General features: G+C 36.8%; 1 protein-coding gene across 1 annotated transcript in view; it reads left to right on the plus strand.

Moving 5' to 3' along the window:
• The window catches only part of myo5aa (myosin VAa), a 58,485-nt gene extending 45,703 nt beyond the window's left edge, over positions 1–12,782 (plus strand). Inside the window, exons 31-39 of the mRNA XM_056765926.1 lie at positions 1,099–1,192; positions 1,277–1,420; positions 3,058–3,212; positions 3,459–3,548; positions 6,249–6,399; positions 6,483–6,765; positions 6,942–7,116; positions 7,554–7,634; positions 8,129–12,782. Coding sequence (XP_056621904.1) covers positions 1,099–1,192; positions 1,277–1,420; positions 3,058–3,212; positions 3,459–3,548; positions 6,249–6,399; positions 6,483–6,765; positions 6,942–7,116; positions 7,554–7,634; positions 8,129–8,281 — 1,326 coding nt within the window. The 3' untranslated portion in view covers positions 8,282–12,782. The remainder of the gene's footprint in view (positions 1–1,098; positions 1,193–1,276; positions 1,421–3,057; positions 3,213–3,458; positions 3,549–6,248; positions 6,400–6,482; positions 6,766–6,941; positions 7,117–7,553; positions 7,635–8,128) is intronic.
• Positions 12,783–14,787: the final 2,005 nt, after the last annotated feature.

Below are 14,787 nucleotides of genomic sequence, written 5' to 3' on the forward strand. Positions count from 1 at the left end.
GCAGACTGACAGTTGAAGGGGGGGAGTTATAGGATGCCCCATATTTACATCATTTGAGATGGATAGTAACTAGAAGACGGAAATGCATTTTCAGATTCTATCAGGGCACAAGATAAAAAAAAGAGAATGACCTACATTGACAAGTTATTTACAATAAATGCTGCAAATATTTCATGAACTAATAGGAATTCATTTTTTTTATTTCACTGGGACTTTAATGTGAGAAATTAGGAATAAATCACATTTGGGTGGATTCTCAGACAGTTTATTAGTTTAAACCAGGCCTAGGCTTTTGTTAAATTAAAGTTATTTAAGTCGTTTTCAAACACATACTTTTCAAGCAAACATTACAATCGCACTGATATATTTTAAGATATGTCAATGCATGTTGTTTTTTGGACTAGGTTTAAGCCCGGCCTGGGAAACCACCCATTAGGTACTCAATTCACTATTGTAATGCAAAAAGGATTGTAAATAATATAAGGCTTTTATAATAATAATTATTAATTAATGTAGTTGCACTGAATTTTTAAATTAACACGACATTTACTCTTAAAACAAGGATTTCTTGTTATATTGTGCAAGAATTATTGGTGCACTAAGTTTGTCAGTCTGTTTTTAAATGTATGAGGCAAATCCATTTCAATTGATTACTGATATTTTGATAATTAATATATGAGGGGCTGTAAATAAACCCCATAATTAATTCATAAAAAAATGAATCATTGTAACTGAACTGGATGATTTTTGTTACAGCAGTGACTGTTTTGCATTACATATTGAGAAATTGGGTTGATGTATTGAGTAGTGTTAAAAATGATTTCACAATAAAAATAGTATTTAAATATTACTTATTTCTTATAAAAAAATTGTGTGATTTGCCCACCTCTTTTTCTCTTCCTTTCTCTGCCTGCATGAGCAGACAAAAGTCATATCTCTTAACTGCAGATTGCTCTTTCGCAGAACTGGAAGATCCTCTTTTTACCTGCTTTGACTTATTTACTAAAATCAACCCTATTTTCACCCTCCTGTTAGAGAGATTCAATTGAAGGAATGATTGTGTCTTGAGTGACATGATTCCTGTCTCTGATGTTGCAGGACCTCATGGAACAGCTAGAGAAACAGGACAAGACAGTTCGTAAGCTAAAGAAACAGCTGAAAGTCTTTGCCAAGAAGATCAACGACTTGGAAGGTGCATCACGTGTTTAGAGACAGCGTGTTTTAAAATTGTCCTTTAAATTTAAGGACAGCAAACGTAAATCTGTGTTTCTTACAGGTGGTCAGATGGACGTGTCTCCAGGACAGACGACTGATGAGCCTGTTCACCCGGTGAACATTCCTCGCAGAGAGAAAGATTTCCAGGGAATGCTCGAGTACAAGAAAGAGGATGAGCTGAAACTGGTCAAAAATCTCATACTTGGTAATACACAGAATATTAGATGATTAGATTAGATTCAACTTTATTGTCATTACACATATACAAGTACAGTGTAACGAAATGTAGTTTAGGTCTAACCAGAAGTGCAATTAGCAAGTGCAGGATATACAGTGTGAATAAATACAGAATACAATATTAGTAAAATACTATACAATGGGCATGTACTATGAAAATATGACAGTCGGTATGTACTATGAACAATATAAACAGAAGGCTATATACTGTGAACATTAATGTACAGGTGGTTATGAACAGATAACAATATAGACTATACAATAGTGCAAGTGACTTGAGTGTGCATTAGTTACAGACATTAGCTATTAAAGTTACAGTGCAGTAGATGAGTTGATGCGGTTATTAAAGGTACAGTGCAGTACATGAGTTAATGCAGTTATTGAAGTTATAGTGCAATACATGAGTAGGTGCAGTTATACATTTACAGTGCAGTAGATGAGTTAGTGCAGTTATTGAAGTTACAGTGCAGTAGATGAGTTAATGCAGTTATTGAAGTCACAGTGCAGTAGATGAGTTAATGCAGTTATTGAAGTTACAGTGCAGTAGATGAGTTAATGTGGTTATTAAGGTCACAGTGCAGTAGATGAGTTAGTGCAGTTATTGAAGTTACAGGGCAGTAGATGAGTAGATGCAGTTATTGAAGTTATAGTGCAATAGATGAGTTACAGTGCAGTAGAGAAGTTGGTGCAGTTATTGAAGTTACAGTGCAGTAGAAAGTTACAGTGCAGTAGATGAGGTAATGCAGTTATGAAAGTTACAGTGCAGTAGAAAGTTACAGTGCAGTAGATGAGGTAATGCCGTTATATGAGTAGTCCATTAGTGCAAATGAGCATTCAGTGTAATATTCCTGGTGTGCAAGTGAGCAGTATAGAGTGCAAATGATGCTATGTGTGTGTAAACAGTCCGATAGAACAGATAACAAGAAGTACTGGTGTGTACAGTTCAGTCATGCATGGCAGCCCTGTAGTGCAATGTAAGCAATGTAATAACAGCATTAAGATAAAGTTATGAGGGGTAGTGGAATCAGTGGGGGACAGAGTTCAATAATGAAACAGCTCTGGGGAAAAAAGCTGTTTCCTAGTCTGCTGGTTCTTGTCCGTTTATTACACAAATGTTTAAAAAGACACTTCAATAGTAATTTGTTTCTGAAAAAAATAAATAAGTGGGCATTTTTAAAGCAGAACATTTCACAAAATATATGTTTGTTAGGTTTGATTAAACATATATTAAACAGAACATATAGGGACGTTTTCCCGGACAGGTTTTAAGCATAGCCTAACTTAAATGTTAGAGGTGGCGAAAGCTACTTGAAATGATGTATCCGAAAATATATCATTGTGATTGTTTTTTTCTCAATAATTTTTTTTGTGAAGTATGTTTTTAAACACAGTTTAAATATCTTAATTTAACTAAGCCCTAGTCTTGTTTTAAACTAATCCCTGTCCGGGAAACCACCCCATAGTGTTCAAAAGGAATGCATAACGTACTTAGACACTCTCTTTTCACACACACTGATGCAATTTAGGCTTTGGTGCAGGCAACTCGAGTTCAAATGCGACTTTCAACATTGCATGTCTGATCAGTGCATGTGTGATTATCTCAAGAGCTGAAGCCTCGTGGTGTGGCGGTCAATCTGATTCCGGGTCTGCCTGCGTATATTCTCTTCATGTGTCTGCGCCACTCCGACTACGTCAATGATGACCAGAAAGTGCGATCTCTACTTACCTCCACCATCAACAGCATTAAGAAGATCCTGAAGGTCTCGACACACAGAGACACACACACACATCATTCAAGAACTAGCCCTTACGAAAATTAACCATGGTATATGGTTTTACTACAATTTCTAGAGAAAAACATGTTTTTCCATTAGTAATCAATACACCAAAGCATGGTTATTACACTTTTACAGCAAAAAAAACTCGGTTAGTTTTCATAAGGGGTTTCACTTTCATCACTGTGAAATAAAAGTTTTGTTTCTCAATACTCTTTTGTTTGTCTGCAGAAACGAGGCGATGACTTTGAGACGGTTTCCTTCTGGTTGTCCAACACATGCCGCTTCCTTCACTGCCTGAAACAGTACAGTGGAGATGAGGTGAGATTTCACATTTGTTCACAGACTTGTGTGGCAATGGCATCTATCTTTGAGACTGAATCAATATTGTAGTGTATATTATATATATATTACAGCTTTTTTGGTGACTTGTGGTTGTTAGATTGCTACTTGTTGTTGTTTTTTTTGCGGATTTGAACCTCTCTGTACTGTAATGTGTAACTGTAATAGAGCACAGGATATAATGGAGATAATATAGACACTAAAGACTGCTGTACAATTACTTATGCAGTTCATTCACGTACACAATGCACAGATTTAACAAAAACGGGGTTTAAGGGAGTTAATTCGCTTTGTAGAATGTTGTACATCAGATCTGTCCAAGCCCAGCTAGCACACGTTAAGACTTATAGATATCAATATGATATCTGACAGCAGAGGTCTCCAAGACATATTGCAGATGAGCAAACTATGTATTACAAATGTCTTCCAGATGTGATCAAATAGACGTAGTGTAGTCTCAGGGAGGTGATCACTAGTGAATAGGGCTGGATCCACAGTTTGTGATCGGATTTCTTCAAGCATATTTAGAGATGTCATCTGTTTATCACATGTTTTACTATAGCTTGATTAAAAGGACGATAACCTTCCGATTTGACAAAAAACTAAACTATGTCATGCACACACATCAAAATATGTTAATACAGATAGCAATGAACATTCTCTTTGAAACATAATGTTCGAGACGAGCTTTTACAAAGTTTGTTAATAAGTGCAGTGACTTTGTGCAGTCATTCAACCCAATGTAAGGATATAGTGAAAAAATGTGGTGGTTTTGCACTTCTTACTAAGCATTTTTGTCTTGTTTTCTAGTACAAGTATCTAAAAATGTTTAGATCAAGATACATTTAATTAACGAAGAAGGTATATAAGATAGACATAAGATATTATGTCTTGTTTTATGAAACGAAATATAAGAATGACGTTAGTTTATGTTTATCAGGTACAAAAAATAGACTTTAATTAGATACTCAAGAATAATGTGAAACTAAATACAAGTCCCAGCATGCATTGCGGTTAAGCCTTTTATCTGAGTTAGTTGGTTGTTTCTCACCATTGCTGAGATTCATACATTGATTCTTGATGTCTTTGTCATTCCAAAATGTTGTTTGATAATATATCAGTTTTTCACAAATCTTTCTAGATATCCAAATACAATCAAACTTCCTGATCTTACAATGTTCTTTATGGATCTACAGTTGAGCACTCAAACTAAATGAGAGAATTACATTATAACACCACAGTGGTTCCACAGTGGTTCCACCAATACCATTTGGTTAGGTTCACATTTGCTCTGCCATGACAAGTGCACTTTATAAGAACCCACTTTCAGCAGATAAGTCAAAATTTTGCTGAGGTGTCAAGAGCACAACCCAAGGAAACACTGATCACCATGATGGTAACATTCTTAAAACATTTAAAAGAACATCAAACATCTGAAAAACCTCTAAGGAACGTTCTTATAACACATTTTTGTTAGCTGAGTTGTATTTCAGGTTGTATTTCAGGTTGTAGTTGTTATGTTTCTCTGGGTAATTTTTTGTAGCTTTTTTTGAACTTTTCTGCAGTGATTGTTTGTTAACAGCAGATGTTCATCACTAATAACTCAATCATCACTTTAATAATAATGAAACTCAATACAAATTCTGTCAAACTGGAGCACAGAAAGGTGTTGGTTTTGGGACAAATCTGGGTCAGAATTGAAATAAACTGTTGTTTATATTTGGTTCAGCTCTGCTTTATTTGTTTTGATGTTTGACATGTGGCATAGCTTTGGCATGCCTTTGGCCAAAATCTGGCAAACAGGAGCGGACCGCACAAGTGCCATCATTCCACGCCGTATGTGGGCCAGATGAGTAAAGTATGGGGAGTAAGGTGTGGGCCAGATGTGGGCCGCAAAAATTTGCTATCTGGGTTGTTTTCTTAAACTCTTCAAAATATCTCATTGCGTGTTCACAGAATAAATAAATAAATGTTGTGGATGATGTCCCACGACTGCAAATTGCTATCATTCTTCCAAATATCTTTCTCTGTGTTTATTGGAACAAAGTAATTTATACAGGTATGAAACAACCTTAGAGGTGAGTAAATCATGACTAGATGAGCTATCCCTAAAAGAGAATAGGTACAACCCTTTTGGACAGTTAAACTTGCAAAAGTGGATTCGGACACGCCCTAAGTGCCCCTTCGCCATGCGCTTCAGACCATGTGCTTATCACTCTTAAAAATGCTGGGTTATTTTCAACCCAGCATTGGGTCAAAAAGGGATGAACCCAACCCGCTGGGTTGTAAATTAACCTATGCTGGGTTGTTTCAACACAGAATGATGGGTTATTTTAACCCATTGTAGGGTCAAATCTAAACCATTTGCTGGGTTTAGTTAGCCCAATGGTTGGGTTCATCCCTTTTTGACTTAATATAAATAACCAAGTGTAAAATTGTAAAAAAAATGTCTAGATTGTTAAAATAGGGCCCTATATGTATGGTCACTTTCCTTGTCGAGTAAATGTATGTTGATTTAAGAATATGTTAATATTTTTACCAGAAGACAACAATGCCTTGTTAGAAATGCATATTTTGTAGACAAAACACTCAAATGTGGCCTGACAACCCTATTCAGAGACTGTATGCATATTGCCACCGTCTTAATAACCAAACACTCTTGTCTGCTTCCCTCTCCAGCAATTCATGAAGCATAATACCCCTAAACAGAACGAACACTGTCTCTCCAACTTTGACCTGGCTGAGTACAGGCAGGTTCTGAGTGACCTGGCCATTCAGATCTACCAGCAGCTCATCAAGAGTATGGAGAACATCCTGCAGCCTATGATCGGTGAGAAAGTGGCCTCTTGTTGTCTCTCTGTGTTTCCGAATCCCTCTCTCCCCACGTACTTATGCCTGTCTACCTCGCTTCAGTTTCCGGCATGCTAGAACACGAAACCATTCAGGGCGTGTCAGGGGTCAAGCCCACGGGTCTCCGTAAGAGGACTTCCAGCATTGCTGACGAGGGCACGTACACGCTGGACTCCATCGTACGCCAGCTCAACACCTTCCACTCCATCATGTGCCAGCACGGGACTGACCCGGAGCTCATCAAGCAGGTGGTCAAACAACAATTTTACATCATCGGCGCCGTCACGCTCAACAACCTGCTGCTGCGTAAGGACATGTGCTCCTGGAGCAAGGGCATGCAGATCAGGTGAGAATAGATCTACACTGCATTTTAGCGAAGGGTCAGATATGCTTTTGTGTGCTCAATAATAATAATAATAATAATAATAATGTGCTTTTAGTTTGGGATTCAATTGTTGGTCATATTTCATTGTGTTTCTGCTCAATTATAAGAGTTGTGTGTGTGTGTATGTGTGTGTTCAGGTATAATGTGAGTCAGCTTGAGGAATGGTTAAGAGACAAGAACCTCATGACATGCGGCGCTAAAGAAACTCTGGAGCCGTTGATTCAGGCCGCACAACTGCTGCAGGTAAAGAAGAAAACCGATGAAGATGCAGAGGCCATCTGCTCCATGTGTAACGCTCTCTCTACAGCACAGGTAACACACACTAGCCATATCTATCTCTCGCCCTAACTGGTCGAAAGTTTAGGTTAACTGACTAATTTTTTACAAATTTCACAATAATTGATGAGTTCATCAAAACTGTGGATTAAGACATATCTCACTGTTAGACTAAAAGTTTTTTTAAAAAAATCACTACTATTGGTCATCCTTAATGTTTCTCTGTTGGTTTTACAAATATTTAACCAATAAAGGTATTCAAAAGTGCTTGCCAACTTGACAACATAGTGTTTTATTAATAAATATGAAGTTTTTTTATTTCCTAAAAGTGGCAGTATGTAATCAAATGCATATGCCACAGTTCAATTATTCAGACATCAAGCTTTTGATCGGTGTGTAGAAATACTAGCTTACACTCTCTCCCTTACACATACACACTTACTCATTATGTCTGTATGTCTTTCTCTGTTAAGATCGTAAAAGTGCTGAACTTGTACACGCCAGTCAATGCGTTTGAAGAGCGAGTGACAGTACTGTTCATAAGAACAATACAGGTATGTATCAGAAATCGATCCGATATAAGAAATATGTAACAAAAATCCCATATCCTTATACGTGATTCTTGTTAGGATATCAGTTACTATTACAATTTTTAGTTTTGATGGAAAAAAGGGCTCACTAAAAGATAAGATGAGTTATAAAATCGTTATAAAAAATTTAATAGTAAAATATAAGTAAGTTTCCCCCAATAAAGTAAACGCTGTTTGCAGCATTTACAAGCCGTTGTTTTATTGCAGGGGTGAGTTATTTTTTAACATATTACTTTATTCAGATAAAGCCCCTTTAGAGCACAGGAATATATTTTAAAAGAGCTTGTGTCAAACAAGCACAGTTCTTCCTTCATTTTACTTGTTTGGGATTTTCAAATGTTTTAAATAATGCAAAGCCGTCATGTCCTCTGACAGCCGTGTATATGTTTACCATAGTATAACAAGTATAGCAAAATACCTGACCTTACAGTTTTTAACGCCATGATTTCCTCTCTCAGACCCGTTTAAGGGATCGGAAGGAGTCACCTCAGCTGCTAATGGACACCAAAATCATCTACCCCGTAACCTTCCCCTTTAACCCTTCCTCACTGGCCCTGGAAACCATTCAAATCCCTGGCAGTCTCAATATAGGCTTTCTTACTCGTGTGTAGACATCACCTCACCAATCACACGGCAGGATCAAAGAACCAAAATATAGAAATAAAATCAATAATTATAAGTTAATAAACTACACACTCAAAGAGAATGCAATTTAGATTTTGTCACCAATCCATTTCTCTCTTTACACATAGTTTATGTATCCTATCAAAGGCTTAATCTCACAATAAAACATGTCTGTCATATTTGACCTTAAAAATCTAAAGAAATCGGGTAAAACCCATGTCCATTGTTGTGATTTAAGCACCCTCCTGCTATTCTTTAATGCAATATTTCATTTAGATATTTAAATATCATACTATAAGATATTTATTTATACATGATGGTGGCAGTTGCACTGCTTTAATTAATGCTGAAAATGCTTTAATGTAAAACCTTATTCAGGAACGGAATTTGACAAAAAAAATCCTAAAATATCTGGATCCATTACAGTGATGACTAAATGAGAGGAGTGCATTATTATATTATTATACATTTAATGGTACAAAGATAGTTTTTTTTTTTAGAAATAAAGGACATGTTTCTCATAAGAACACTCCTAAAATATGACATTTTAGGGATGTTAATGGCTCATGACACAAATGTCTTTAAGCACTGTCACAACCAAAATACTGTCACGGGGCTGTAAAATCATATACATATTAAATATCTATGAATATGTATGATGTTAGGGTATTTTCTTTAGTGCTTTGCCCCATCACATATTTTTATTAGCTAATGTGGATATCCAGTTGCAAAGCTAGTACTCTAAAACCTTTATTATGTATATCAGAAAAAGCCTTTGAGCTCAGCTGACTGCATTATCGTAGATGTTCATTTGTAAGTAGTGCGTAATGTTTATTAGCTGTAAAATAGGTATGTCTGGTGTAACTAGGAGGATGAAAGTCTGCATCCATGCGCTGTCCCAGAGCCTTCTATGTGAGCTTTCATTTTTTCTTAAAGTTTACATCATCGGGCCATTTCAAAAGATGATACAGTCCAGACCCAGGGCATGGTGTGTGTGGGATCTTAGTGCCTAGATGAGGTTTTTGAGGCCTCCACCATGCTCAAGGTGGGTGAATCTCGTGAAGCTGTGTCAAGGCTGTATATTAAACACGACCTGGACATTTCTCAACACACTGGATGTCCCCCAAGAAGTTATTAAGTAACCCCAAGCTACCATCACTGGAAGAGGTTTTATAGAAGTCTTCAGTTATTTATTTATTGTATGATTTTAACGATTAGAAATGACGGTTACTTCTATAGCATGTGCTGTTATATCATTGATTTAATATGACGTCTGTCTTTTGTGTTAATGTCTGACAGGATATCAGTATTACTTGAATATGTCAGACAGCTTTTATTGTAAAACTGTTTATTTTGATGTTACAGCAGTCACCTTATTACACTCATGTTGTCCATTCCACATACACTAAAATACTCTGTCATGCTGCATTACTCCATTTACATAAGTAATACATGGTTCAGGATCAGGTCAATGTAACACTAAACACCCATCAAAAACCTATACTTTGTGTTCAGTATGTTGTTTAAAACTAGTTCAGTGTGTTATTGGCCATTAACACACTGCGTTGGACCTATGTCGCTCCACTGTAGTTTGCTGTCATCTGATCATGTCATGCCTTACTTCACTGTACTTTCCGGCTTTCCTGTATCACACTCGGAGCTTCAATTTGACCTTTTCAACGTCATGTCTGTCCTGGGTATGAAAGAGATCAGTGATTGTAGAGTTGAAACTGTGTGTGTGGATACATTACACTGCAGAAAAAACCTGTAAAATAATGTTACATCCTTTAAGCTAAATAAATATACATGAGAAGCAAACTTGTGTATAGTAATTTCATTGGCAAAAAGGTTTTTGCATAAATCTTTTTTTCAGTGTATTAAGGTTAGCACAAGAAAAACTATTAGCCAAATTAACCATTTGAGACATAAAAATCTTACACAATTTTGCTTCTGCAGTTAATGTATCTACAGTAGGCTAGATATGTTTGTTGATGTAGGATGGTTGTGCAAGTTTCATGAAAATTTTCTAAAACAATGTAACTGTCTTTGAAAACAGGCTTTATTTTCTTTAGCCAAACAAAACCAGACACTAAAAGGGATTTTTGTGTCTGTGTATGTGTATAAATCACTTAAAAGCAAATTATCACTAGCAAGAATAATTTGTTAAACTTTATGATGATGATTTGACCCAATGTGTACTGAGGCGATGTTTACTTTGTATAGTGTTGTTTATTGCGTTTTTATAGAAGAATAATGGATTTACAAATTGAGTCTGAAGAAGATTATTATGTTGTATTGGAACACAAACAACTGAACGTAAAATGGTAATGTTTTAGTTTATACATGATTTTATTTACAGTGTTATATTTAAGCCTTACCTCTAAAGTGGACAACATGTAACTGTAACAGTTTCATTTTGTTCTTATGTGTTGTGTGTTCTTTCTTTTCACTAGCTATAAAACCGTATGTTGAAATAAAATGGAAAATTCAGAAATGTAATTTTTAGATTTTTATTGTAGAAACCTCTCCACACACATTCTTCTGTATTTCATCCTACCTTCTCCAAAAATCTTTTGATTTTAATATTAATCTTGCCGCCAGCAGCCCTGGTCAAACTTCAGATAACTGAACTGTCTTCTACTGTACCTTTGATTGGTTTGTCATATATGACAAGCACATCATTGTTATGGGAGTCAGCCAGATGCTTATCGAGTCAGGCATGATCACCCTGGTCTCCTGCTTGTAGAAAAGCGCAACTTAAACAAACATTGTTAGTCACTGTAGGTAATGCAGATCAACTGAACGTTTCCTTTGTTTGGTACATGACTTAGTGGATCGAGGTCTCAGGAGGGGATGTTTACTAAAGGACCCAGAGGGTTTGTAATTCCTGTAGCTGTAATTATTTCATCTGTTCATTGATGCAGTTTCATTGATATACAATATGAAAACTTGTTCAAGTCAAATAAATAAATTCACCACTGAATGTCTGTATGTGTTTTAATACTAATGTTTTAAAAAAATGTGATCACTTTGTAATAGATACATTTTGAATGTTGATGTCATCTTTGTACAAAAATAGTGTCAAGCTCCAATGTTTACGTTAAAGTCCCACTGCAGTTGATAACTAACACCTATTCTTTAAGCATTAAAATTGCATATGAAAATATTTTCCTGTGATGATAATTTTTTTATGTTTTAAAAGGACTTGGTTGTAGCTCTACACCCTAAGCATAAGCCAAATGGTCGGAATCATTGAAAGACGCACTATAAAACCCCTAGACTCCCTTTGGTTCAGGCTATTTGATCATCAAAAGACCATAGCAAAACCTGGAACCAGGGGTCTGGTTTTACTGTTCTGAACTCTCACTGAGAGTTTTGATAACCCTTTGGTTTCTCCGTGGGATATTTACGACTCCTAAGCTTCAAAGTATAGGTGAGAAGTCTCTCTGGCTCACCTCTAACTTAACATCTGAGGCTAACCAGAGAAACTTCTCAGACAAATAGGAATTTATGTGATTAAACTGTCCTTTCCTATAAATGTATGTAAATGTCTAGGTTGTGTGTTGGCGCTCGTGCCATTTTAAATAGTATGTAACTGTTAGACATACAGTTTAATACAGGCTTTGTTTGTTTTCATACATTCAAATGAATCATGACCCATTTTTTATATCTAAATGTTTCTCTTTACAATTCTTCGTTGTGTGACCATAGAACACCTTACACTCATTATGTTATAATTTGGACTGGTATTTTGTAAAGTTACTTGGAGGTGCAAATTAGCTGTTGAGTGGACAAAGAACCTTTCCCCTGCTCAACTACAATTGGATTCATACAAACTGGGAGAGAATGCCCTTTCATGAATTTTAAATATCGACGAGGACACAGACAGTGAGTTAGTTAAATTTTAATCTTCCTCAAGTTGCATCGTTGGACCTTTCCTCTCACCTCCCCCTTCTGCTGCCTCGCACACCTCGATGAGCCACGCGGTCACGAGGCCCGCAACTTTCAGCAGGACAGCATTCTGGAATCATTTGAACTCTCCATCTCTTCAAGGGCATACGGATATTGGTCCAGCACAGAGCTCGCAAGTATCCGTTTCTATTTGTAGAATAGCTGCCTAAAGTTTGTACCTCTTTGTAAAGATGAATTTTTTCTCTCACTCACTTTATCTCTCTCTCTTTCTCTCTCTGCGCTCCCTAGCGCATTTGTGTTTAAGGTATTTATTTTTGTTTATGCGATTGTCATTATGTTTACCATGTATAGTAGTGTTTAATAAACGACCATATATTCATTTGTGATGGGTTTTCTGTGCTCACGCTCAAAAGCTTGATCACTTAAACTGTGTTTCGATCTATGCTACCTTAGCTCTAAATCCTGTTTGGTAAAGTCACTTTACTTATGGCCATGAGATAATGTAAAATGTATAATATCATTGATGCATTTGCTGGACGAGTGATTAAAGTATTGTTATACTATATATTATGGAAATGAGTCCCCGCCTCCATTCAATCACGTACGGTTGGACCATTGATTATAGACTTGTTGGAGACTTAAACATAGCAAACCTCACCCGTTAGGTGCCAAAATACAGGCAGCACATTACATGCCCAACCAGAGATATCAACATACTGGATCACTGTTACACCACAATATGGGACGCATACGACTCTGTTCCCAGAGCAGCTTTGGGTCTCTCAGATCATTGCCTGGTTCATCTTCTCCCAAACCTACAGACAGAAGCTTAAATCTGCCAACCTGTAGCAACGACGGCAAAGATATGCGGAAATAGAACGGGCCCTAAAAGCCTGTGGATGAGATGACTGACACTGTGACTTCCAGAGCACATTTGTATTCCCAACAGGACTCAATTAAAACACTACAATGACAAACAATGGTTTACAATGAAATTGAGACAGCTTCATCAGGCTAAAGAAGATACTTAAGGAAGCGAGGACAAAATCTTTTATAAACAGGCCAAAAACATGCTGAAAAAAAGAAGATAAGAGCAGCTAAGAGAAGCTATTCTGAAAAGCTGAAGAAGCTGTTTTCAGCCAACAACCTTGTAGCAGTGTGGAAAGGCCTGATAGACATTTCCAACTACAGTACAAGCCATCATTCCCTCAGTGTGTGGATAACAATGACTGGCTGACGATCTGAATTACGCGAGGGTTTTACTTTTGATAAAAGCAGGGAAGTAGTTAGGCTTACAGAGAAGATCTTAGAATTAGAGTCTTTCATTCAATCTTTATTTGAAAATAGTAATAGTGTTAGGACCGTAGAAAACACTTTGGATGCGAGCAATGTTAGCCCACAGCTAGGTTCTGGTTGAAAATCCCCTGCAGCTGGGATACTTTGTGACTGTGAGACGGCATAGTCGCAAGACAAAACATCACTCAACCGTTCCAATCAAAGTCTCGAACAGGTTTGCCACGATCAGTGACCCACCGACTGAGAAGCCTGCTGAAAGTGCCCTAGTGATCGGTGATTCTATTGTCCGGAACATTAACATTGAGGCAACAGCCACCATAGTCAAATGTTTACCGTGAGCCAGAGCGCCTGACATCAAGTCAAATTTAAATGTGCTGGCTAAGGGTAATCATAAATTCAGTAAGATTGTTATACACGTCGGCACAAATGATGTTAGACTCCGTCAATCGGAGATCACTAAAGATAATATTAAAGAGGTGTGTGGGCTCGCAAGCATGATGTCAGACACTGTAATATTCTCTGGCCCCCTCACTGTTTACCGTGGTGATGAGATTTATAGCAGATTATCATCACTAAATGGCTGGTTGTCTTGAGTGGTGCCTGCAAAATAATATAGATTTTATAAATAACTGGAAGAGTTTTGAGGGCAGACCTGACCTGACTTAATAATGCTAAAGGCTTACTACCTGGGGCCCAGGTCAGGAAGGAGACAGAATGGCTTAACCAACTGTCTGTTTGCCGTCTCACGTTACAGAATACACAAAATATACAACATGTAATAATCCCTTCTCACAAACAACATAAAATAGAGACAATGTCTGTCCCACGGATTAGCAAACATATGATAATGCGTAAACCTCTTGAAAGTAATTTAATAAACGTTAAACAAATCATACATGAACAAAATACAGATAATCAACTGTTACGACTCGGATTGCTTAATATTAGATCTCTCTCAAATAAAGCACTTTTTGTTAACGATATGATAATCGATCATAAAATAGACATGCTCTGTGTGACAGAAACATGGCTAAAGCCAGATGATTATATTACTCTAAATGAATACATTCCCCAAGATTATTACTATAAACACGAGCCTCGTCTAAAAGGTAGAGGGGGAGGTGTCACTGCACTTCACAATAATTCTTTTAGCATCTCTCAGAAGTCAAATTTTAAATACAATTCTTTTGAAGTCATGGTACTTCACGTGTCAACAAGTTTTGTACCAAGGACAAAACATTTTTAAAATGTATTCAAGCTATTGTATAAAGGCCTCCAGGGCACC

This window comes from Triplophysa dalaica, chromosome 14 (assembly GCF_015846415.1).
Source record: "Triplophysa dalaica isolate WHDGS20190420 chromosome 14, ASM1584641v1, whole genome shotgun sequence".
NCBI lineage: Eukaryota > Metazoa > Chordata > Actinopteri > Cypriniformes > Nemacheilidae > Triplophysa > Triplophysa dalaica.